The sequence below is a fragment of the Gavia stellata genome, chromosome 29, assembly GCF_030936135.1.
Source record: "Gavia stellata isolate bGavSte3 chromosome 29, bGavSte3.hap2, whole genome shotgun sequence".
In the NCBI taxonomy this organism is placed as follows: domain Eukaryota; kingdom Metazoa; phylum Chordata; class Aves; order Gaviiformes; family Gaviidae; genus Gavia; species Gavia stellata.
Window position 1 is genome coordinate 2604632 of NC_082622.1, and position 25594 is coordinate 2630225.

Here is a 25594-nt window from a genome sequence, read left to right on the forward strand (position 1 = left end):
TGTGTTAGGGACGAATGCATCTCAATAAACACGCTCTAATTAACAACTGATATTTATTCAGCCCACAGTAAATAAGCTGTCGCGGGCAAACCAAGCGACGCTGCTTTTGAGGAGCGGCTTGACTCTGCCATTTATTCAGCCGACAGCGTCCGAGGTGCGGTGACAGAGCACTCGATTCTCCTGCGAGTTGCCTACTGTAGTAATTAAGGGTAATTAAAGCAAGTGGGTATGAAATATAACAAAACTTTTATAATTCCTGTTTATTGGACAATTATTCACCCCGAGCTGTTCTTTGTTTGCAGCCACCCAGCAGCAACGAACCCCAGGCCTGAGCACGAGTGGCGTTTGTGCAACTCGTGGGTGGGGGGTGCTGGGACGGGTGGGACCTGCCCTGGCCCCCAGCACCAGGCACAGCCCCACAACCCGGCCCCACAGCCCAGCCTGGCCCCACAACCCACCCCACAGCAAAGCAGGGACAAAGGGCAGCCTCATCCCTTCCTCTCAAGCCAGGCCCCTTGCTAACACCAGCACGGCCAGCAGCTCCCAGGGCCCACAAATTCAGCTGTGAATCGCTTTGGGGGGGATTGCATCTATCCCTCCTGCTGCTCTTCCCGTGCCTCAGTTTCCCTCATTTGCTAAGGTGCTCCCGCATGTAGATTGTCCCCAATCCAGCGGCACAAAGGGACCCCGACGGCCCCGGGAGCATGGAAACGGCCACAGCGTGGAAACCTCCGCTCTGTGCCACTCCTGCTTCCCCTTGCTGTGCCAGTGCACGGCTTCGGCATCTCCGGGGCAAGGAGGCCGGATCCTGCTCCCCCAGCACTCTGCTAGGGGGGGAGCAGTTTGTCTCCAGCCTGCGCCAGCATCTCCTGGAGCGATGCCGGGCTGGGGGATGGAAAGCAGGATCCTGTGGCCCCTGCCCACCGACCCAGCATGGAAAAAGCAGAGGCAAGCTGCGCTTCCAAGAAACAGCCGTGCTGGCTGCCAAGAAACACGAGCCGGAGCAGAGCCCGGCAATTTTCGGGCTGGAGACAATTTGCCTCCGACCTCGAGCGTCATGAGGCGGCTGCGGCGGTTGGGTTACCGCAGGGCTCCCCGCCTTCCGTGCCGAGCTCAGTCCTGGTGCTGCCGGCATGGCCCCCCCCGGGTCCCCCACTGCCGGGGGGTGAGGGCTGGGGTAACGCCGGCTGGACCCTGCCAGCTCGCAGGCAGCTGCCGACACGCTGGCCCGGGCAGCGCACAGGAGGGAATTCCTGTGGCGAGGATTTCAGCAGTTCAGCATTTATTTCTGCACCGATTTGGGAACAAACCCCCCGATTCCAGCGTCTGCCGGGACGGAAAGAGCCCGCGGGGATTCTTCCCAGCTTGACGGGCCCCGTTTGTTTCTGCAGCGTTAAAACAGCAGTTTTGCCTCTTTTGGAGGAAATACTTTGCCGAAACACGAAGGGAGAAGCGGCTGGGGAGCCAGGCGGCAGAGCTCGCCGTCCCCCCGCACCGCTGTGGCTGCGCAGCCTCAGAGCGGTTTCTCCATCATTTCCGCCCCCCAAACTGAACGTTTTTGGCACGGGGCGGGGGGAAAGCTTGGCTCAGATGGAAGCTGCGGATGGAAAATGGCTCCAGAGCTCTCCGACCTGCTCAGACCTGCCCTGCGCCCCCCGGTAGTTGCCCAGACCCACACACCCTCTGCATACTGCAGGATTGGGGACTGGCCCCCCGTCCCCCCTTGCCGGAGCACTCCGCGAGCCTGCGCCTCTCGCCCGGGCTCCGTTCCCTCACCGCATATGGCGTCTCCATGAGTAATAAAAGCTGCTAATTGCCAACAGATGCCCCAGGAAACCCTGACGCTGCCTCTCGCGGCTGCGTTTGGCTGGGAAGGGAGAGGAGGGGAGCCGGAGCCGGCCCGGGGTCCCCCAAAGCGTCGGGCAGGGGGATCCCAGTGCGTGGCAGCTCCCAGCAACTGGAGCGAGAGGACGCGGCCGCTGTTAGCAAAATTAGCAGCCAGGCCAAGGCAGCGGGCGAGCATCCCAGGGAGGGGCTGGTGCCCCTGACCCACAGCATCGCCCCCGGAGCACTGCCCCAGCTTCCCACCCCACACCTTCCGTGGGGCTGGGGAGCCACGGCTGAGCCCCACGGCAGCCCCTCACTGTGCTCGGTCCTGCCACCTCCGCAGCCTCTCCTGCAGCCCCGTCCCCCCCCGGCGTGGGCAGCCGAAGCCCCCGTGCTCGGGCCTGGCCCCCTCCCTGTGCCGTGGCTCCAGCATCTGTTGGACAACTGGAGCTGGCGCCAGCCCAGCGCCGGCAAACCCGGGGGCAGGAGGCCCCGGACCCCCCATCTCCCCTTTCTGCTTTGCTTGAGGGAGCTCTAATGGTGGTGGGGGGGGAAAGAATTTGGCCTCTCCCCTCTCCTCCTCCAAGGGTGGTCACCCCCTCCCCGCTCTCATCGCTGTTCTGCAGCTCCCAGCCCGCTCCTTCCCATGCCCCAAACCTGAACTGGGCGGTGCTGGGATGAACTGGGTTATGCAATTAGAGCTTCAGCCTTAACCGGACTGCCTGGGGGGCTGGGGAGAGACCCCCCACTCTGGGGGCCGCATCCTGCCCTGGTACCCCAGCACAGCTGCATTGGGGCTGGGAGCAGCATCTCCTGTCCCGTCCCGTGGGGGCCCGCAGGCACCCTGCCCGCGGCACTGCTCCGTCACGGGCCCCACGCCAGTGGGAACCAGTGAGCTTCTGGCGAGACACTGGGAGGCCGAGGGAGCCGGTGGGAAACCGCGGGGCTGGTGCTGCGGGGCGCGAGCAGCGGGAGCAGGGAAGGGATCGCCACACAGCACCGGCGGCATGGCTGGGCTGAGCCGGGGCTCTGGCTGGGAGGTGTCTGACCCCCCCGCCAGATGCAGCACCCCCAAATGCATGGTTGTCTCCTGCAGCACCCAGGCCCAGGACCTTCCTGCACCCCTTTGTGGGTCCCGTGGGGCCCCCTCTCCCACCGGCACAGGGACAGCTCATCCCTGGCGAGGGACCCCCCCAGCGAGGATGCTCGTCCCTCCTGGCCACGCCGTGCCGGTGCCCAGCCGTCAGCACTGATTGAGTCGTTGCGGGTGCTGGCAGCCCCGTGCGCTCCCGCGGCAGGTTCGGTTAGCGATGCTCCCCTTCAGCCTGCCTAATTCCCCGCCACGTCTCCGTGGCCCCCGGCCTGGGCTGACGAGGACTAACGGATGCTGTGGCAGGGAAAAGCGCAGCTGGCCGGGGTGGCCAGAGCTGGCAGGGACCCCGATCCCCAGCACCCAGAGGGCTCGGGGTGCCCAGGGCTTGCAGGGTGCTCAGCACCCTGCACAGGTGAGGAGCAAACCAGCACCTTGGAGGCCACTGGTCCAAACTGGGTAGCATCCTTTGCCTGGAGGTCTCAGCAGTGCCAGCATCCCCCGGGAGCAGGGGGTTGTCGCCGGCCCCACGGCTCCCACCAGCTTCATCCCTGCGGGAATGTCCACTGCCAGAAATGTGAGCGCTGGAGGGTGCTGCCTGCTCACCCGCAGCCCGTGCCGAGCCTGTCCTCGCCGAAACAAGCCCTCGGGGAAGCTCTGGCAGCTTCTCCCAGGGAGAAGCAGTAGCCATGACCAGGGCACGCTTCCCACCAGCGCAGCAGCCGCACAGCCCTCCCCGGTGCGTTACGGCACACCGCAGCGGGAGGGTTTGGTGCCATGGTCCAGCCGAGCTGCCTGGGCACCTGATCCACGCCATGGATTAACACTCAGGACAGATCTCGTTAGTCCCTGAGGTGCTGAGAGACATGATGCAGAGATGCCCTCTCCTCCAGCACCGTCCTGCCACAGGCTCGAGTCCTGCTCCTGCTCTTCCAACGCAGATCCTGGTCCAGCACGAGCCCGGTGTTCACGGCCACAGCTGCTGGCCCCACTGCCAGCCCCCCTGCTCCAGCGCCCCATGCCCGGTGCACCCGCACCGGGGCTGTGGGCAGCACACCCACATTGCAACGCCCAGCTCCGGCTGTGCTGGTGCCACGGATGCTCCGGCAGCGCGAGGCACCCCGCATTACATGCCTCTGCAGATTGCATGGTAATTGCCTCCGAAGTTACTAATTTGCTCATAGATTAATTACCATGTAATTTACTGCTCTTGGCTCCCGTGATAAGACTCTCATTTGCAAGGCGGCGTGTGGGCGCGGGCTCAGCCCTGGCCAGCAGGACCCCGCAGGCTCCGGGCAGGGGCACAGACACAGCGGGGGGGGGCCAGGGGGGAGCAGACAGGCTGGGGGTCCCCACTGGGTGACAGCCACCCCTCTCCCTGGCCGGACCCCCGACACGAAGCACGAGGCGGTGGCCGCGGCCCCACGGCACCACAGAGAGTGAACTTTTATTTCCAACAACGACAGCACCTGCCCCGTGGGGTGGGGACGGTGGGGAGGGCTGGGAGGGGGCGGCCCCGGGGCCCCGGGGGGGCGAGGGCAGCCCGGCCGCTCGCGTGCACACAGTGCACGGCGTGAAGAAACATCCCGGTAGAAAAGAACGAAGATCCGACGGCCTCGACGGCCGGTCCTGCCCCGGGGGGTGCAGGCGTGATCGGTGGGTGAGCGTGGGGAGGTGCGTGTGTCCCCTCCGCACCCGCGTCCGGAGGGTGGCAAGGGGGAGAAACCGCGCGAGGATGGGCAGGAGGCAGCTGCGGCCGGGGGGGTGCGCGGTCCCTCCCGTGGGGACGGCTCCGGCCAGGCGGGGACCCCCCCGGCCACTGAGGAGGACGGAGCAAACCCAGCGTCTTGGCTCGACCTGCGCCAGGGCGATGGCGGCGGCGGGCACAGGGGCTCACACCTCCGTCTGGAAGTCGCCGTCGGGTGCATCCAGGCCGGCGCAGGGACCCTCCCAGTCTGCGCAGCGCAGCTCCAGTCGGTCCCGCTGGGCGCTGGGCAGGGAGCCCAGCGTCATCGCCTTGAAAGTGCTCCACGGCTTTGGCGGCGCGGCCGGTGCCTGCGGCTGCTTCTCCTGGGGGCTGGCCGCATCCTGCAGGGCGAGCAGGAGCTGCGGCTGGGGTGCATGGCGATGCACGGCTCTGTCCCACCAGCACCCAGCCCTGGGGCACAGCCACCCACCTCCACCCTCCGGCCCCATTCAGGGTGGGATGGATCAGCCCCGGGGGGCGCTTGGGCACTTACGTTGGCCATGCTCTTCTCCCCACTGCCCGACGAGACGCTCCACCGCTTTTCTCGCTGCAGAAGTAACCACGGTGCTCAGCCCCAGCGTCCCTGCAGGGTTGCCCCATCTCCCCCATCCTCCCCAGGATGCCCCGGTCCATGCAGGGGGAGGTGGAGGGTTGTGGCAGAGCAGACCGGGGTAGGATGGGGTCCCCAGGACCTCACCTTGGAGGAGCCGGCAGCTGGGGCCCGGTACCGGTCCAGTGTGTGAAACTTCTGGTTGAGCTCGTGGTAGAGCTCAGAGTGGCGCTTCCGCGTGTGCATCACCTTCTGTGGGGCGAGAGCAAAGCCTGCGGCCGTCGGCATCCGGCACAGCCCCGAGCCCCTTGGCACACCCTCCTCCCACCCGTCCCCCTCCCACCCGCTCACCCCCTGCCATCCTGGGGCACCCCAGACGAGCGGCAGAGCCCGCTGCAACACTCCCGCTCAGCACTGGCGTTTTAATCAAGAGCCAACGCTCGTTATTGCCTGGTATAGAACTCCTCCGAGCTCGGCTGCTGCTTTGCTGGCAGCGAGCCGGAGGGTACCGGGGACAAGGCGGTTCAATCCCCGGATGGCACCCGACTCCACGGCGGGTGCCGGTGACAGCCGCTGCCATGGCAGGGCTTACCTCGAAGTCCAGATCAGAGTATCGCAACCTCTTCCTCTGGCAGGGGATGCGCAGGGCCCGGAGCAAGGGGAGGAGATGGAGAAGAAAAGGGAAAGGTCTTTGGAGGTCCAGGACGTGGGGGGAGCAGGGCAGGGGAGGAAGCTCATGCCAGCGCCAAGCCGTGCCACTCGCAGGGGGCAGAGCCCGGCTGGAGACGTGGGGCTGCCGGCCAAGCTGCGGGATGTGCAGCTTATCCACCACGCTACTGGGGTGAAGACAGCCCCGAGGAAAGGGTGGGATGCCAAGCAGCGAGCACGGGGGCAATGCACGCAACCCTGCACATGCACACTCGCCCAACGCCCTCCCACACACCTCTCTCCCCATGCACGTGTCCACAGGCGCGTTCACATGCCAGCCCCCCGCTCACCTCCAGGGACCCCACTTTCATGGCGGAGCCGGGGACGGTGCGGGGCATGGTGCGGCTGCGCTCCGACAGCTCCGAGGCCAGGATCTGCCGTACGGTGGGGTGCTGCTTGAACTGGAGGCCGTAGGGAGCCTTCACCGTCCCGTAGGGCTGGTTCAAGTTCACGTTGACGTGGTCCACCGCGACAAAGCTGGGGTAGGCGTCCCCCTCGGCCGCTGGGCGCCCTGTCCCACCGGGCATCCCCTCCTCGACGCCGGGACCGAGGGTGCCCTCCTCCCGCGGGAAGGGCTTGAGGCTGCCGGTCCGGCGGGGCAGCACCATGTAGTCGCTCTCCCGCGGGGGCTCGGGGGCCCGCAGCCAGCCATACTCCAGCGGCCGCAGGCTGCTCTCCGTGCACAGGTAGACGGGACCCGGTGCCTCCAGGCTGAGCTGCTGCGTCGGCTGGTCGCCCAGCTCGCTCAAGCCCGCCACCACGTTGGGTGTCATCTTGGGGACCTGGACCAGGATGCTGGGAGGAGGGATGTTCCCCGGCAGGCTGGAGAAGCCCAGACCACCCTCCGAGGTGGTGTTGAGCTTGGGGTCTTCGTCCCCGTCCAGGGAGATGCGGGACAAGGTGCCCGTGATGGTGGCGGGGTTGCAGGTGTTCACCTCCTTGAACAGCACTACGGGCAGGGAGCGGGGTCAGAGCGGGGGTCCCGTGGGAGGGCGGGGAGGGTGGACCGACCCCCTGTGCGGTGGCATCGCGCCCGCCCCGGCACAGGCTGCCTGTCCCTCCCAGGCGTGGCACGGTGACATCCCTGTCCCCAGCGCAGGGGGCAGGGGAGACCTCACCTGTCTGACACGCCAGGTCAACGTCCTTTTCAAAATCTGTCTATAAAAATACAGAAAGAGGGGAAAGAGAGGAGAGAGAGAGAGGAGAGAAAGAGAGGAAGAGAGACGGGGAAATGAATGCATCTTGGCCAGCACGGGGAGCAGCAGGGTTTGCAAGGGGGACCCTGCCCCAGCCGGGGCGAGCAGCCCTGCCCAGCCCTGCCGGTGCCCACTGCAGCCCGTGCTGGCGCTGCCGCACTCACCAGGATCTGCACCTGCCCGTTCTTGCAGGAGTCGGGCGAGTTTTCATTCTCCTCGCTCCTGCACCCCCCCATCTGACACTTCACCACGTCCTGGACCTGTGGGGACAGAGCCGGTCACGGCCCCGTGGCCAGGGATCCCCCCCCCCCAGCACCCCTCTGGGGCCGCCCCACCTCTCGGCGCAGGAACCCGTGTACGGTGATGATGACGAAGCCCTGGACGGAGTTGAAGACGGCGAAGAGGACCTGGAAGAGGATGGAGCGCCGGTCGGTCATGGCGAGCACGGCCGACATCCAGGTCAGCGCCAGCAGAGGCAGGACCACGCAGGAGCTCCACAGCGATGCCCTGGGGCAGGGAAAGAGGGGCCGGGGTGAGCCCGCCGTGCTGGGGCTGCCCCACGACAGCCCCCCCGAGCATCACCCCCCGCCCTGCAAGCGTGGCCGGGGCTGACCGTGCCGGCGAGGCACAGAGACCCGAGCCTGAGCACCCTGCAGATGCCGTGTGCCGCGCCAGGCCCCCCGCTGCCCCCTCTTCCTCGGCATCCCCAAGCTGGCGCTGGCTGGGTGCTCGGGGCACTGCCTGCCTTAGGGCGAGGGGGCCCCTGGGCTCCTTCTGCCCCCCAGGCTGAGCCATCGGGGCCACCAAGCCGGCCCGGGCACGGCCACACGTGTCCCTGTGCTCGCACAGACAGCACAGCTGGCAGCGAGGGTGCTGGGGGGACGCGGGACCACCGCCACCCTCCCACAGCCACAAGAAGAGCAGAAAGGGGATTTCTTTCTTTTTTAGCAGTGAATTTTGGGGCTGCTTCTTTTGCAACGAAACTCCTGGGAGCGGGGACCTCAGCTGACCGGGGGTCAGTGGTCACAGCCCAACCCGGCTGGACACGTCCCAGCCAGCACCCGTGGGGGCTCGCGTGCCGGGAAGAGGGACCCAGGGATGCCCCGGAGGCCAGGACTGGCCCGTGCCCCATGGCATGGTGCCCCTCGTGCCCACTCCCAAGCCACCCCAGGGAAGAGGAGCTGAGCCCCCCGCGCCCCGACCCCGGAGATGAGGTGACCTGCGGGAAGCCATGCCATGCAGACGTGATGGCCGCGGTGGGGCACGCGCACCCCGCGCCCGGGGCCACCCCGAGCACACAGCCTTCGCCCTACCCACAGGGACCCCGAACCCAGAGCCTGTCCCCCCCCGGGCGATGCCCAGAGCCCACCCCTCCCGCTCCCCTGGGTCCAAGGCTGTGCTCAGGGCGGGGGGCGAAGCGGGCGCGTGGCGGGCACTAACATGGCGCTGCTGGCGGTGGCGGAGGTCATGGCCGCGCTGGACACCACGCCGCACTTGGTGCATTTCAGCAGCAGGCTGCCGCAGGGAGGGGGCTTAGAGCTACGCGCCCACCACCCCGCCGGCGCCCCGCGGCCAGGACCGGGCCACGCGGGGATGCGGGTGGGGGGAGCAAGGCCGTGGGAGAGCGGGATGGCAGGGATGGGAGCAGGGGGTCGGACAGATGGACGGGCAGATGGATGGATGGATGGACACAGGCAAAAAGCAAATGGGAGAAGGAAAAGAGAAAGAGAGAGAGAGAGAGCCGGGTTAGTCGAGGGCGGCAGCAGTTGTTAATGACGAGCGGGGTTGGCCAAGCGGCAGCGGGATGGGGCGGGCAGGGCTCAGCCCCCTCCGCTGGCGGCAGGGAGGGGGGTCCGCAGCGTGCAGCTCCCCCTTCCCCAGGGGAAGGTGTGGGGGTGACTGCCCCGCCCCAGCTACTGCCCCTCCAGCAGCCCCCAACAAGGGGCTGCGGTTGCCCTGGGCTTGGCCCCCACCGCCCACTGATGAGGTGAAGTCTGCCCCGTCCTCAGCCCGCTCCTGGAGGAGACCCCATGCCACGCCCCATGGTGCGGCAGGGCAGGGTGCTCCACGCCGGCCCCAGGGACAGCCCCGCGGGGCGCAGGGCACTTACCCAGCTCGCTGCTTTTTGGACTTATCTGAAATGCCATCACGGGACATGAGCTTGTTGAACACGATGATGCCGACCAGCATGTTCACCTTGGGCAAGAGCAGCGCCCGGGGGGTTAGGGCTGGGCACAGAGCCCTCCGCGAGCCGGGGCTGGCAGGAGCTGCCACGCACCGGGGCGGGTTGTGGGGGTCCAAGGCTCGGGGTTAGCTCACCAGCACGATGACAGCAGCAGGTCCCACGAAGGCGTAGAGCAAACCGCCCTCCAGCGAGAGCCAGCAGCTGCAGGGGACCGTGGTGTGTCAGGGGCTGATGGAGAGGGGACATCCCCTGTCCCCATCCCCTGCTCCCAGCACTGCTGCCAGCCCGGAGTGGTCCCCGTGCCCAGCTCTGTGTCCCCCCGTCCCCACGTACTAGCTCGCCGTCCCGTAGCCTTTGGTCCGCGTGAAGCCGACGGAGACTGCGACCACGAGGGCTGGCAACCCTGGAGAGGGGAGACGAGGCTGGAGCTGCAGGGGGGTGGCATCACTGTCCCCCCCAGCATCACCCCTATGCCAGCCCCCATGGATGGGGACAGGGATGGGGCCCTTCTGGCAGCTCCCCGTGGTCTGGCTGGTCAGAAGGTGCCACGTCGAAGGGACCAAGACACCTGGGTCTGCTTTCCTCCATTGTGCCTCAGTTTCCCCTTCTGATAACCCTGGGGGGTACCAGGGAGGGGCACGTGGTGCCTCCCCTCCACCGCGTCCCGGGACCAGCCCTGCCGGGCTCTTACCCCATCCCAAGCACAGGAAACGCTTCCTGACCAGGCGTGTCCGGATCCGGCCGATCACCGCCAGGTAGGACTGCCAGGCCTCCGTCAGCACCCAGCAGAAGGACGAGAGGAAGAAGAAGTGGAGGAAGGCAGCCGTCATGGTGCACACACCCTGCGGGGGCATGGGCACTTCAGGGCGAGGCATCGCGGCACCACCGCAGCCACGTGCCTGGCACCGCGGTGGTTAAAATCCCACACCCGGGCGAGGTTTGTGTCAAAGCCACCAGCGCAAAGGATTTAATCCTGAGATCGAGTTAATCCAAATCCAATCTGCTGCTGGGAGCCAGCAGGGATGAGGTGACCGGCTGGGAAGAGAGGGCTCGGACCCCGCCACAGCCCCCGCACCCACCCGGGGACCCCGCGAGGAGGGCACGGTGGTGGCACCCACCTTGCTGAGCATCTGGGACTGGCCCACAAGGATGAGGATGTTGGAGGCCAGGATGGAGACGCAGAAGTTGAGCAGGATGATGGAGCGCTCCGACTTGATGAACCTGCGGGCAGGAGCAGCGTGGGGCCGGAGTGCCAGCCTGTCCCATGTCCCCATTCCACGTCCCCCGCACGCTGCCGGGCGCTGTCCTGGGCCAGGAACTGTGCCAGGCAGCCCGGGCACCTCTCCCACCTGGCTGCCACCGGGGTTATTCTCTTCCCACCGCGTTGCATTTAATCACATTGATGCTGAGCCTTTGCTCGCACCGTGCCCCCCTTCGCCACCCCCTCCCCACACAGTCTCGCGCCCCAGGTGCCCCCCGGGTCCCCAGCTGTCCCCAGGTCACCTCCAGAAGGCAGCGTAGATCACCAGCAGGGTCAGCAGGGCCATGCAGGAGACGGCACAGCCGATCATCAGTGGCACCGACGGGGTGCCCGAGGGGTCCATGGCCTGGTGGGGAACGGGGTGGAGGGCAGCGGCTGAGTCCAGCCCCGCCGTGGCTGCTCCCTGCCAGCCCCCTGCCCCCCGCTGGGCCCCTCCACCCCCCCCGGTTGGGGACCCCCGGGCACCGGAGGGGGTCGGCGGTGGCGCAGCCAAGGCGCCTTCCCGGGGACCCATGCCCATCTCCATGCCGACGGGGGATGCGGGTGGAATAGCAATGGGGTGGGGGGACGCCTGGGGCCGGGGCCGCCCCCTCCCGTCCTTGCATGCAGCAATACCCCGTATAGAGCCCTATCAACCGCGGCAGCCCCCTGCCCAAGCCCACCCTCGGGGTGCCAGGCGGTGCAGGGGCCCTTCCCTTGGGTGGTGGGAGACACCCACCTCATCCCGCCAGTGCCCACCCCACCCTGTTGAGGTGCCTGCAGGCAACGCAGCCCCTGCCCATCCCCATCCTCCCCCGGGACCCCCACCTCGGCCAGGCCCTGCAGCCCGGGGACTGCCCCCCATCCATGGCCTGTGTCCCCAGCAGGCTCGTCCCTGTCCCCGTCCTGTCCCCTACCAGGTCTCTGGGCAGCTGGGCGAGGACGGCGAAGGTGGCGAGCTGGCGGCACTGGCATTTGGTGTGCGCTGGGAGGGTCTCCAGGGTTTGGCAGCTCTCCGTGTCCCAGTTTCCCAAGCCAGCATCCCTGATTAATGGGATGAGAGTGAGGGAGAGCAATTTGAAATGATCAAACACACACGCAGCCCCTCACGCCTCTCCCGAGTTAACCCTTTGCTGGCCCCAGCTTGGGGGGAGCCAGCCGGGGGGGGTACTGCCAGGGGACAGGTTAATCCCCCGAGCCCATGGCAGGGGCTGAAGCCAGCCCTGCCCCGGTTGCTGCCGCCTGCCCCGGTGCTGATCCCCCCGGGGAGCGGCGCAACATGAAGGCTTGATTTTTAATCATCCCACCCAGGTTTGGGGGGGGCAAACTGCAGAGGGAGGGGGCCAGGCCCAGGAGAAGAGGTGGTGGGGATGGAGGGGGACCGAGGCACCCTCGGGGAAGGCAGGAGCAGTCCCAGGACCCCCCCCGGCACCCACGTGCCCCCCAGCACGAGCCATGGCTCACACAGCAGAGACATGCTACCCCCAAAGCCAGACCTGCCTGGGAGCGGGTGATGTTCCCCTCCTGCCCTGGGGACCCCTCCCGCCATGGGGACCCCCCAGGAGGGAGCGGGAAGGGGGTGCCCCGTGGTGATGCTGGCCATGCACGGGGAGAGCAGCCACCGCTCCCAGCAAGGCGGGGAAACCGGGAACTGGGTCTGTGGGACAGCCGGGGACGCAGCTCCCCGGAGCCATGCTGAGACCTGCCGTGCTCATCACAACCACACGCCTCCCCGTCAGCACAGGAGCTGTACTGGAACCAGTGACCCCGAGGTGCAGAGCACCCACAGGTACCTGGGCAGGGGGGCCCGGCACTGCCGCCCCCACCCCGCAGTGCCCCCTGCTTCCCCCCGCCGTGTCCTACTTTCCCTCGCTCCTGCCAGAGTGCCGGGCTCCGCGGTAACAAATTGCATCTGGCAGGCTGGCGGCATCCGTCCCCGGCGTCACGCAGAGACAGATCGATCCCGTGGCAGCACAATTCAGCCGCAGTCAGAGGGTCTCCGCCACGGGAAGGGACCGGCCCCGCTCCCCGTCCCTCCCGCCACCTCCCCAGGGACCGACGGGGCGCTGGGAGAGCCCAGCCCCATTGCCCAGCACTGCCTGCCAGCGAGGGCGCAACCAGGGGGTCCCTGTCCCCCCGTCCCTCACTCACGTCCTTGAGTAGTCCCAGGTGACGCATTGCGGGTGGGACGTGCCCTGCGGATAGAGGGATGGGTTAGCACTTCACCCCTGCCCTGCTCCCATCCCCAGGAGGGTATTTGGCCCATGGTGACATGCCTGGGGACCTGTCCTGCTCCCCCAGCGCTGGCACGTCCCCACTGCAGCACGGAGCTGGGAGCTGCTGGCCCCTGCCCAGCCCTCAGCGCATGGGGGCAAAGGGGCCGGTGGGACCCACGTGGGGCCAAGGGGTGGCACGGTGACATGGTGACACGGTGAAGGGACGGGAGGGTGACACTCACGTTGATGATGTGGGAGAGCTCCACCAAGACAAGGGGCTCCGCGGGCTTAGTCGGCGGGCGCACCGTCACCATCAGCACTTTGGAGGTGACAGCCAGGGGGGTCCTGCAGGGAGGGGCACTGGCTGTCACAGGGACAGGGACGCAGCCCGAGGGACAGTGGGCAGCCCCACTCACCTGGGCGGGGGCAGGATCAGTCCCAGCGTGCGGTACAGCACGGCCCCGATGACGAAGTGGGACGACTCATCTGTTTCTGCAGAGAGAGAGGAAGGGAGAGCGGCGCCGTGATCCAGCGCCCGGCACACGCGTGGGCTCAGCGAGCACACACGCACACGTGAGAGCCCACGCGTCTGCCCCCAACACGCGTGAGGGAACATGCACCCCCTCCCCGACACAGGCACGGCACACACGGAGACACGCAGGCACGTGGGCTGGCAGGAGGCTGCCTGCACGCTCACACACGTGCACTGCCAGATGTGCATGCTTGCACGTGCACAGCCCCAGACATGCAAGCTCACACATGTTCACATGCACATACGTGCACACTCCCAGATATGCATGCTCATACATGTGTGCGAGTGTGCACCGCACCACATGTGCTTGCTCTATGTGCATGCACGTGCGCAGCACCAGATGTGCGCTCACATGTGCATGCTCACACATGTGTACACACATGCATGCTCCCAGATGTGCACGTTCACGCATGCGCACAATAAAAGATGTGCGCTCACATGTGCATGCTCACACGCGTACACACATGCACACTCCCAGATGTGCATGCTCACACGTGTGCGTGCGTGTGCACAGCACCAGATGTGCACTCGCATGTGCACGCTCCTGCGCAGCCCCAGGTGCACGCTCACTCACACACGTGCACACACACGCAGAGCGTGCTCGCTCCCGGGGCCCCAGCCCTGCCTCACCGGCGGAGGCGAGGCTGAGCACCTCCCTGGGGATGAAGAGCTTGTCCTCGGAGCTGCGGGCCCAATCCTTCATGCCCCGGCGCCCCTTCATGGGGAAGTTGATGTCGCTGGAGACGGCAGAGACGGGCTCCCGCTGGATGCTGATCACTGGCAGGGCAGAGCGGGTGTCACCGGCCGGCTCCCTGTGCCCGCTGAGGCCCCACGCCTGCCCCGCCGCTCACCCAGGTTGTCAGTGACGATGAGGGAGCTCTGGAAGGCCTTCAGCGCATCCCCCACCAGGTGGATGAAGTCCTCCACCACCTTCATCAGGTGCACGGAGCCGGGCGAGACCTGCGGGCGAGGGACCAGCTCTGCAGCCGCCGGGACGCGTCCCCGCGGTGGGGACATCCCAGCCACCCTCCCCGTGCCCTGCGCCACTCACCTGCTGGGCATCCTCCCACTTGTCCCGGTTCTCCGCGTCCACCATGTAGCTCACCACCTGGAAGAAGCGCTGCGGGGACGGGGCTCAGCGGGGCTGGGGTCCGGGAACAGACCGCCGCCACCTCCCCGGGGGCGACCCTCGCCGTCCCCCGCCCGCTACCTGCACGTCCTCGGAGGACGGGGTGTAGGTGGCCCTCTTGAAGGTGTCGGTGACATTGCGCAGGATCTCGACGGAGAAGAGCAGGTCCCCGCTGTAGTAGGTCTTGCGGGCCACGAGCTCCAGCAGACTCCGCACCACCTGCGACATCCCTTCGCCCGCCAGCACCCGCTGCCCCTTGGCCAGGTGCTCCCGCAGCTTGTACGGGGGGGACACCGGTGTCACTCGGCCACCAGCACCCTCCCCGGCAATGCTGTGTTCCCAGGTCCCTTGACACGCTCAGAGCCCAGGCAGTGGGGACACCGCAGAGCTAATTGCACTAATTAGGGCAGCAGCAGGACACGGGGGTCTAGGGGGGTCCTTCCCATCCTGAGAGCCATTTCCCGAGGACACGGGAGCACAGCTCGGACTGGGGTCCCCCTTAACTCCAGGATGGGGTCCCCTTTTGCAGCCCTGCCCAGGGACCCCTGCCTCAGTTTCCCCATGCCATAGCCAGCCGCTGAAGCAAGGTGGCTGCTGGGTTTCCCTTCCCTGGAGGGGACAGAAGGGGCTGGGGATGGGGCAGACCCCCAGCAATGGGGAGGGGAGGGCAGGGGGGGCCGCGCCAGAGCGTGCACCTACTGAGAGATGCAAGTATCGGTACTCGTGGGAGATGCAGCGGGCGAAGCTGGGCACACCCCAGTAGGCGACGCCGTGGGGGCTCAGCAGGCACCGGCGGCTGGCGGACCCTGCACGGGAGAATCGGGTTCAATGCCGGCATGGGAACATCCTTCCCCAGCACAGCCTGGCACCCCGATGCCACCCGCCACCCCCTGCCCTGCTCCAGGGTGTGGGAGGTTTGGGGGTGCTCACCTGTGGCGTTGGGGGGACATTTGTTGTAGACGATCTCCCCGGCAGCCGTTTTCTTCCAGGTCATTAGCATGACGTACTCGTCCTTGCACATCTCGTGGTAGGCTGGGGGGGAGAGGCGGGGGTCAGGCGCAGCCCGGATGCAGGATGATGGGCACCGGGGTGCGCGGGGGGGTGCTCCGTACCTGGGCACTTCTTCTCGTTGCAGGTCTTCACCTCCTCACCGGTGCCCTCACAGGGGTAGCCCTGCACCCCGGTGCCCTCGCACATGCGGAAGCGGCGCTGCCAGCCGGTGTCACAGGTCTTGGAGCAGAGGCTCCAGTGGTTCCAGGGGCCCCACTTGCTGTCAGCTGTGGGGATGGGGACACTGTGGGACACCTGGTTTGGCACAGTAAGCGGCACCCCGGGGGACGGGCTGATGGGCCCCAGCGGCGGCTGTCCCCCGCGCCATGAATCGAAAACCCCGCGGGATGTGAAATCCATGGATCAATGATTTAAATCTCTTTCAGACGAGACGAGCATCCCCGTGCAGCCGCCCGGCCGCTCCCCCACCGGCAGCCCAAGGGCACCCTCGGCGCGTGGCAGAGCTGCTCCCTCCCTCCGGCTGCCGCGGCGGCCACGGCACAGCACCTGCCTCCCTCCGCGCCTGCAACCGATGCCGGGGGGTCGAAGGACAAGACGAGAATGGGGTCGAAGGACAAGATGAGGACAGGGTCCAAACTTTGCCCTGACTACCCCCCTGCCTGGTGTCCCCTCGTCCCCAGAGCTGGCCCCAGCCCCACGAGCTGCCCCATGTGCACACACGAGAGCTTGCACATGCTTGCACGCCCAAAGCACGCTGGGACCTGCAGCCACCGGGCACCGATGGGTCCCCGCAGCGTGACACAGGGGTGAGGGCACAGGACAAATCCCCAGCTCCTCCAGCTGGGATGTGCCTGGAGGGAGCAACCAGCATGAGCTCCTTTGGCTCCTGCTCCCCCCACACCCATATCCGCAGCGGAGGGGGCTGCCAGCATCCTCGTGTCACCGGCGGTGACACTGCAGCGGCTTTATGGCAGATGCATGGCTGGGCCACGTGCTGACGTGCCGTGCACCGCCGCACCGCACCAGCAGCAGACGTGGCCTCGCCCCCGCTCCCCCCCAGCGCGCGGGGCCTTACTGGGACAGGTGGGGTTGGAGCACTCCCGGGCGTCGGCGTGGGCCCCCCGGCACTCGGCCCAGCCGTGGGCCGAGACGCTGCACTTGCGCGTCCGCTGCTGTGTGCCGTTGGCGCAGGTGACGGAGCAGCGGCTCCAGGCGCCCCACTCCAGCCACTGCCCTTCCACTGCAGGGACAAGCGAGAGCGGCGTCAGCCCCCACTGGCCAGCGGCTCCTCGGCCGCACGGCCCCAGCTCCCCGCAACCAACGCCGGGCTCTCCGTGCAACGGGTCCAACCTACGGACGTGCCGGCTCCTCCCGTGCAGACCTCAACAGCCAGCACCAAGTCCTGCCCTGGCTGGGGGGACTGTCACCAGGACTGGTCCCCACAGCCCGAGCAGTGGCTCCTACAGCCCCGCTGCACCGCAACGCCCAGCCTGCTGTGCCGCCACACTCGTGGGACCCGCCGCAAGCCGCCGGCATCACTCCACACCAGACCCACCAGCCCTGGCATTGATCCCCGCCAAACCCAGCAGCCCCCAGCATCGCTCTCTGCCAGACCTGTAAGCCCCGACGGTATGGACCAGGGCAGGTGGGGAAGGAGCTGCCATGAGCTTTCATGGCTCCGGCAGCATCCCTGTGGGACAGCTGTGGGAAAAGCCACGTGCTGTGGATGGCACATCCCTGCCGGAGCTGCTGCAGAGGGGGTGCACCCTGTGCACCCCTCAGCTCCCGCACTCCCCCCTGCTCCCAGCCCGCCGCCAGCCTTGCCACACCGCACGTGGGGATGCCAGACCTGACATGGCATCCCTGGCCATCGCTGCGGAAACCCCATAGCTGCCACCACGGCAGGAGGAAGGGACGGAGACGGTGCTGCTACCTGCGCACTGACGGACCCCGCAACCCCCTTCACCACTTCCAGCCAACTCCCTGGTGCCCCACGATGTCCCCGTGCCCCCCCGGTGCCAGCACTGTGCCTGCCGTGGGGGCAGTCACTCGCAGCAGATGGGGAGGGACGGAGCCAGCTCCTCCGTGGTCCCCGGGCTGGTCCCCTCTGCCCGTGGTGGGGCTCGATGCCCTCAGCATGGCAACGGAGCCAGCTCTCCGTCTGGGTTTCCAATGGGGACAGGAGGATGTCACAGCACCCGAGTGCCTGTGGGCTGTCCCGGGTCCCCACGGTGGTGCCACCCGTCCCTCGCAGCACCGCAGCCCCATGCCGGGAGCACAGCCCTGGCTCTCGGCCGGTGCCAGTCTCCTGGCATTCCCGGGGGAAGGAGAAGCAGGGGGAGAGGGAGGTACTGACCCAGGCAGCTCACGATATTGCAGGGCTTGGCCTGCAGCTCGGGGCCCTCGCAGGCTTTCCCTCCGCGCCGCGGGGTCACGCACCGCCGCGTCCTGGTCCTGGCCCCTCGCCCGCAGGTCACCGAGCACAGGCTCCACGGGGACCACTCCTCCCACATGCCGTGAACTGCAACACAGCACAGCGCCGTCGCCGCACGCTCCCGGCCCCGCGGGGCTCCAGCCTCCTCCTCCTGGCACCCAGGGGTCCTGGCCATTGCAGACCCCTCGCGCCCTGGGCCAGGGCTCCACGGCAGAGCCAGGCACGGTCCCCGGCTCCCCTCCACACCCCGCTGGCACTGCCTGCCCCACCATCACACCTCAGCCTGAACCCCAAGGGCCCTGAGCAGGCAGCGGTGCCGCTGCCACTCCCTCCCCTGCTCCAGCCCCCACTTTGGGGTCCCGGTACCAGCGGCGCATGTCCTCCCGCACGCACGCACAGCCCAGCTTGCCCCAACCCACGTCAACACGCTGGGCACGGCCACCCCTCGGACACATCACACCCACGGGAGCTCAGCTCAGCCGGGAAGGGAGCAGGGACCCGCATGGCGCACAAGCATCCTAGAGGATGCACCTCCGCGAGCTGCGATGTCCCTGGAGTGCTGGGACAGGGCTGCACTCCCCAGTACAGAGGGGAGCAGGCACCCACGTGTTTTGGGGGTGCAAAGCCCCCGAAGCCTCCCAGGCTCGGGCAGGCAGCCTGGCCACCGCAGCAGCACCCCGAGGCCCCTCTGATCCCCAGTGTCCCACACGAGACGCACGGACGCCATCACGGACAAATGGGCCACTACACAACCCAGTGAGACCCCCGGCACCCTGCCTGCCCACTCCTGCCTGCGACCTGCCTCGAAGCACTGAGCAGCGTGGCCCCCTCCTGCCCCAAATGAGTGGGGACCCCCCACCACGCCGGGCCAGGCAGCTGCCCAGCCCTGAGTCCCCCGGCGCAGGCTCCAGCCCCCACTTCTCCCCCAGCACAAAGCCTCGGAGACACCCTGGGGAAGCCCCGAGTTTTCCGGGAGGGAGGATGGAGAGGGGCTGCCAGCCGACCTGCTCCTAAGGCAAAACCCCGGCAGCAGGAGTGGTGGGGTGGGACGGGATGGGGCACAGGGGCACCCATTCCAGATGTCTCCCCCAGCTTGCTGCTCCCCACCGTGGTTTCCCGAGAGCTGGCACAGCAGGGAAGGCGAGAAGACAGGGGGATGCCAACAGAAGCTCCAGGGATGCCTGGATACAGCGGGACGGGCAATGCCTGCTCCACGACAGCACCGCCACACAGAGCCGCCCTCCTTGTACACCCTCAGCACCCCCCCACCTGCGAGACACCCCCCACCCCCAGAGACCCCCCCAGCAACCTGTGTCCCCACTCTCCCCAGCCACCCACCTGCTCAGCCCTTTGGGCTCTGTCCCAAGCCTAGCCAGCCGTGGGCACCCCCCAGCCGGCAGCGAAGCCCCCCCCCGCTGCCCCCATGCCCCCCCGTACCTGGGCAGGTGGCCGTGTTATTGCAGGTCCGCGTCTCCCGGAGCAGCCCGCTGCACAGCGTCCCGTAGGGCGAGGAGACGCAGGAGCGCGTCCGCACCTGGGAGCCCTGCCCGCACGTCAGGGAGCAGACGCTCCACTGGGACCACTCCTCCGCCGCCGGGTCCCCTGCGGGAGACACGGAGCCTGAGAACCGGTGACTGTCCGGGGGGCCGGGGAAGGTCCCATGAGTGGAGTCCCCACGCGGGACGGGAAAGTGGCCGGGCAGCACCCACGAGCGCAGGGATGAGGACAAGGTGCTGGGGGTGACACCGAGGACGTAAGCGAGGCGAAGGAGCCCACGCTGCCCTCCAGACCCAGCACCAGCGGCACCTGGGGAAGGGGTTGGGGCACAGGATCGCTCCCGGCACGAGGGACGGCATCCACCCCGGGGCAGCTTGGGCGGTGCGGGCAGCGCAGGCGGTGCGGGCAGCGCGGGCAGCCCGGTGCGGCTCCCTCTCCCCACCCAGGCACAGCATTGACATTTACAACAACCCGGCTCTTATTAAGCTTGATGATGTCTCTGAAGCTATTGGACAGGCCAGAAGAAAAGGCCATCAGTTTAAATTAAAAAGGAATATACGGAGGAGGGCTCCGAAGGGGACGATTTGTCCTGGAGACAGGCAGGACACAGGCTCCGGAACAGGGCTCCCACGGAGGTGACAACACCCCGCGGCTGCTCCACGTCACACAGGGACCCCGGGGCTGGACCAAGTCACTGCTGGGGTCACCCCCGAGCAGCTCCCAGCGGGGCAGGACCCCCACGAGCACCCAAGCACGGCTGGGAGGAGATCTGCATGCCAGGCACACGGAGCAGAGCTCCTCTCAGGGCACCGGGGCCCATCCATCTCCCGCTCGCCTCCGAGCCCTCCGACCATAAATCAGGGGGTGCTGGGGAGCGGGGAGCAGCATGCTCAAATTATCCAGATGGATTTGCCAAATAAATACATTTGAACAAAACAATTAATGGATTTTTTTTTTTTTTGCTTTACAACCCTCGGAGGAAGGTGTAAGGGAAAAATATATAAATGGAGCAAATTAAGTCGGTCGGTGGGTAGGAAGCAAAGGGAGTTGCTCCATCTCCATCACCCCTGCCCGTGGCCAGGCACCCAAGCCCAGCGCCGCCAGCACCCTGCGCCTGTCCCCGCACCGGGGCAGCGCCGGTACCTGTCTGGGCCATGTAGATGCCCGGCTCATCCGCTGACCGTGGCCACTGGGTTTTTACCTTCTGATTCTCCTCGACCGCATTGCCTGGAAGAGAGAAGCGCTCCAGTGAGAGCGGGCAGGGGATGGGGACGGCGATGGGGACGGGCCACCATGGGTCAAGGGACATTGCAGGGGGGATACAAGGATGCCTGGCCCCTCAATGAGCACTGCGTGGCATCCCCGAGGGCAAGAGATGGTTGAGCATGGCAGAGCACACTCACAGCCCCCCAAAAAATGTCACCCCCCGTGCCCGCAGCCCTGGTGCCACATCCCTGGTGTGGCCAGGGTGCCCGCACCCCCGCTGTGCTGGGCAGAGGTGCTCTCCTGTCCCCACTTAACAGCTTGCTGCAGTGAGGTGGCACAAATTTATGGCTCGGCTCACCAAAAATAACAAGAGATCCATCAAGAGCACTTGGCGTGAAATTAACTGGCATGTGGAGGGCTCGGCAGGAGACACGGCTGCAGGCGTGGGGGGGGGGACAGCTTCCCCAGCCTCCCCCACGCCCCCCGGGCCACCCCCGTGTCCTGCAGCAGGGTCCCTTGTCCCCATACCTGGGCGCAGGACGCTGGCGAGTTCCCATGCGCTCGCCCTGGGCACAGCACGGCAGCACCGGGGCTGCTGCTGCCGGCGGATACCACGTGCCGCAGGAAACAGCCAGGGCTCCCCTGGGCACTGCCAATGCCGCCCCAGGCATGTGGCCCCCCAAAGTGCCACAGGCACCCTGCTGCTGTGCCAGCCAGGAGAGCAGCCAGGGACGGCACAACCACGTCACTGAACTGCTCCGGCACTGCTGGCTGAGCACGGTGATGTCCCCAAGGGACGGAGGGGAGGTGACATGGGGACACATGGCTTTGGTGGGGGAGCCCCCATCGTGCACGCTGTGGCTCCCATCACAACGCACACAGGTGATATAGGAGCCCCAGGCAGGGAGCGCTGCCCGCACTGACACTTATTAGTGCCGTAAACCAGACCCAAATTTACTGACTTTTGCCTTCAACCCAGCGTAACCCTGCCAGGGCCCGTTCCCAGCACAGGCTCCTCGCTGCCACCACCGGTGCAGCCAGCTGCCCTGGGCTCCTCTCCCCACACACCCTGCTTCATGGCATAGGGGTACGGAGGGACCTGGGGAGGCGGATGGGCTGTCCTGGGGGGGGTCTGTCCAGCCGTAGGGCTGAGCTCCCCATGGAGCCACCTCCTGCCCCGTGAGTGGCACAGCAGAATTACGCACGTCACGGCGAGCACGCGGGGAAAACCATAAATCCCGAGGATATACGAGGGCGTTCTCCCCGGCTGTGTTCGACAGAGACACCAAATTCAATTTCCTTCGGAGAGCACTAAATCCCCAGCCGTCACCGCGGGGCGGCTGCGGCCATTCCCAGCACCCTCCGCCCCGGCACCCACACCCCGTCCTGCCCCAGGGGTCCCCCAGCACCCCACACCACGACATGGCTGCTGGGCTGCAAGGGCAGGGGGGTTTATTTGGGGAGCCCAGCATGTCCCCCAAGGTCAGCCGTGTCCCTGCAAGCCAGCAGCCGTGGCCCCGTCCTGGCATCACCTCCCCAGAGGCTGGTTTCTGAAGGGTGATGGCTTTGGGGCAAGGGGAAACACAGCTCAGAGCAAGCCCCAGAGCTGGAACTGCTCGGCCCCAGCACTACAGGCTCTGTGGGGATGCACCCCCTCCAAAGACCCCCCCATTGCATGTCTGCAATGCACCTAGTGTCACCCCGCAAAGTTTCAGCCCCTTCCCCACACCCATCCACGCTTTCCTCCCGCCTGGACCCAGCACCGCATTGCACCGGGGGCTGCATCTCCCCGGCTCCAACCACGTCCCTCCAGCCCCGTGGGAGAGCCGTGTCACGGAGGGGACAGCGCAGGGGCCGGGGACCCCGGGGGCTCCGCCGTGGCTGGGAGCGGGGAGGCCCAGGGAGCGGCTGGGCGGGTGCCAGCCCTCGCGTTGCTGCGCGGCTGCAGCGCTCGGCGGAGGAGAGCCGGTGAGATCAGCGCTGGGCGCCCGCCAAGGCTCGGCTCACAGGCGCCATTCAGCCCCCCGGCCCTGCCTGCCACCGCCACCCTGAAAGGCGGCCATTCTCCACCCCGCAGGGTGCCGGGGGGAGGCCAGGTGGGAGCCCGGGAACCCCCCTCCTGCTGCCATGAAGGGCGCTCTGTGCTCCAGCCCTGCAGCCCCGCAGCCCAGCGATGCAGGAAAACGCGCAGGGGGGAACGCGGCGTAGGGGCTGCACCAGCTGGCAGCGGCGTGGCAGGCGGGGCGGCCGAGGCAGCGCATTACCCTTGCGGCTCCGGCGCCGCAATAACATTGCACCTCCGGGCGCCTCCAGGTTTTAATTGAATGTCAAATATAATTTGGGGAAGGAGCGGGAGTTCGCACTCTCGCCCTTGCAGCCAGTCGGCGTGCTGGTCCACGGAGAGGTGGCAGGCGGCTCGGTGCCCAAGCGTGCCAGGTCTGCGGTGACCCCCATCTCCAGCACCCGGCCCAGCATCCTCTCTTTGAGCTGTGCTTGGCATTACTAACCCCCACAAAACCAGCTGTGGGGAGGTACAGGATCCTCTGGGAACCAAGGGGATGGGGCATCTTCCAGCCCTGCTCCATGCCAGCAGCCCACAGCACCCACTGCTCCCCAGGGAGCCCCAGGACACGGTGGACACCGGCCCCTGAGCCATCCCTGGGTGCCCCAGGCAGAGAACCAGCCAGGCTGAGCTCAGGGATGGCACCTGAACCCGGCACTGAGCTCTTAATCATCCATGCGGAGTTGCATTTAAAGGGAAAAAAATGAAGAAAATGGTAAAATAAAATCAGCTCAAGCAGCTCCCCTCAGGATGAGGCGATTTATAACCCTGCAGCTGTAATGGACCGGGGATTTAGTCGGGGGATCTGCCCGTAATGACATTTAGCTCCTGAAATAAATGCTAAACCCCAATGAAATTATATATATATATATATACACACCCACAGCCCATCACCACCACCTAATCTGCTGGATAAAGACCCTACACAGCTAAGTTGGGGATTGCTCCTCCCCATGCATCACCCGGGGCTGGCGCAGGGGGAACATCTGACCAGATGTGCCCCAAAACCCCTGCATCACCTCGCCGGGCTCAGCAGAGATGCCCCACGGGTGAAGGGAGCCCTTGGGCGAGGCGGATCCCTGCCACGGGCAGCCCGACCCCGGTGCCCAGGGCACGGGTGAGCACGGCTGCTTTATCTTCACTTGAGGTTCCTGCAATTCCGTAACGAGCAAATGGCTTCATTCCGCCTGGTTAATAGCCCGGCCACGCCGTGCCGCCGTGCCGTGACATCCTGCCTGGAATAACAAGTGCCCGGGCTGCAGCAGTCAAGGGTAATTTGCCACGGGAAAGGGTCATTTTACCTGCAAATTGTTTTCCACGTCTCCACCAATGCAGAGTGACAGGGCTCCTGCGCCGGGCTCGCAGTCAGGCGAGCAGCAGCCCTGTGCCGGGCAGGCGGCGAGCGAGGCCCCGGGGCCACGCAGGCTGTGCCAGAGCAGCCGTGGTAAACAGCCGGGGCCGGCACGGCGCTGAGCGGTGCTAACAGGGCCGGCCGGACCGCGGCCAGGGCAGAGCAAGCCGCAGCTCCACTGAGTGTGGCCATCGCGCCGGAGAGGTGCGCCTGGAGCTGGGAGCATGCACGGGATTCGCACTTTGCATGGCTTCCCTGCTCTGTGCACAGAGCCCGATTTGCACCCTCCTGTCCCGGGGAGTGTGTGCAGGCGGGATTCATCCATTGCACAGCATCCCTGCTCTGTGCACAGCGCCTGATTTGCACCCTCCTGCCCCAGGGAGTGTGCACAGGCAGGATTCATCCATTGCACAGCATCCCTGCTCTGTGCACAGCGCCTGATTTGCACCCTCCTGCCCCAGGGAGCATGCCTGGGCAGGATTCATCCATCGCACGGCCTCCCTGCTCTGTGCACGGCACTCCGGGAAGCATGCACGGAACAGGAGGCTCATCCCCAGGGCTCTCCCCACGTCCCACTCACCGTGCGGGACCTCGGGCAGGTCGAAATCGTTGGCATTCGCAGAATGCAGGTCGGTGGGGCAGCAGTCGCTGGCGGTGGGTGGCGGGGCGGGCGTGCGGGCGGTGGGCCGCGTGCCGTTGCGCCGGGGTGCCGGCGGGCTCTCCGCCTGGCAGCTGCAGCCGGCGTGGGTGAAGCCGCAGCGGCGGGCGCCGGGTGCCTGCAGACACTCCTCCAGCCAGCGGCAGAGCACGCTGCAGGTGAACTGGCTGGAGTTGTTGTTGTTGATGAGCAGCACCTCCACGAAACGGAACTCCAGGGCTTGGGGGGCCAGGAGGCGGGGGGCCGCCTCGGGCTCGGCCGCCAGGCACAGCTGCACAAAGTTCTTGTCGAAATGGAGGAAGGTGAAGGGCCCCGCGCCCTCGCACAGCTCCAGCTCAGCTTCCTCCTCCTCCTCCTCCTCCTCCAGCCGCTGGCGGGTGGGCGGTGGGCTGGCGGCCTCGCCGCGGGGGTCGCAGGTGTAGTTGGCCAGGTAGTGGTCGAGCGGCAGCACCATGGGCGAGAAGTGGGTGCAGACCTGCTCCTCCCGGTTGAAGCGGAGGTAGAGCGAGTACTTGGTGGGGTCGGGGTTCTCCAGGGTCCAGGAGCAGCCGGAGGAGATGGTGGGGAAGAGGTCCTTGAGGGAGAAGGAGCCGTAGAGGACGCCGGAGGCCAGAGCGGAGCAGGCGCTGGGAGCCGGGTCGAAGCCCCGCGTGAGCCACAGGAGAGACGATATCACAGCCAGTAAGAGGGGACCAGCAGCGGTCATCCTATGGCATTTGCCCTGGGGGAGAGACAGACAGACAGACGGATGCTCACCAGGAAGCACGCCGCTGCGGGCTCCCCGCTGTGCCGGGGGGGGGGGGGGGTGTGGAGCTGGTACGGGTGGGTCAGCACCCTGCACTGAGCCCTGCATGGAGTGGGAGCAGCATCCCAGCTGCTCCGTGTCCCCAGCTGCCACCTTGCAGGCAGGGGACAGCCATCGGAGCCCCCTGCCCTGTCCCCCAGGCTGTGCCGA

The 25594-nt window shown here is 66.8% G+C and overlaps 1 protein-coding gene across 1 annotated transcript; it reads right to left on the reverse strand.

Annotated features, from left to right (window-relative positions):
• Positions 1–4810: 4810 nt before the first annotated feature.
• ADGRB2 (adhesion G protein-coupled receptor B2) lies at positions 4811–25354 on the reverse strand. Its single transcript, XM_059830706.1, has 31 exons — positions 24562–25354; positions 20506–20589; positions 19303–19467; positions 17788–17952; positions 16507–16671; positions 15533–15697; positions 15351–15452; positions 15120–15226; positions 14502–14696; positions 14343–14411; positions 14143–14251; positions 13922–14068; positions 13176–13251; positions 13002–13104; positions 12695–12738; positions 11461–11587; positions 10807–10910; positions 10422–10524; positions 9995–10145; positions 9637–9706; positions 9438–9504; positions 9229–9314; positions 8559–8657; positions 7454–7625; positions 7283–7378; positions 7041–7080; positions 6213–6871; positions 5807–5842; positions 5362–5466; positions 5158–5211; positions 4811–5005 (listed from the first exon to the last, which is right to left on the reverse strand). Exons 1-31 carry the CDS (start codon positions 25343–25345, stop codon positions 4811–4813), a joined length of 4644 nt encoding a protein of 1547 aa, XP_059686689.1. The 5' UTR covers positions 25346–25354.
• Positions 25355–25594: the final 240 nt, after the last annotated feature.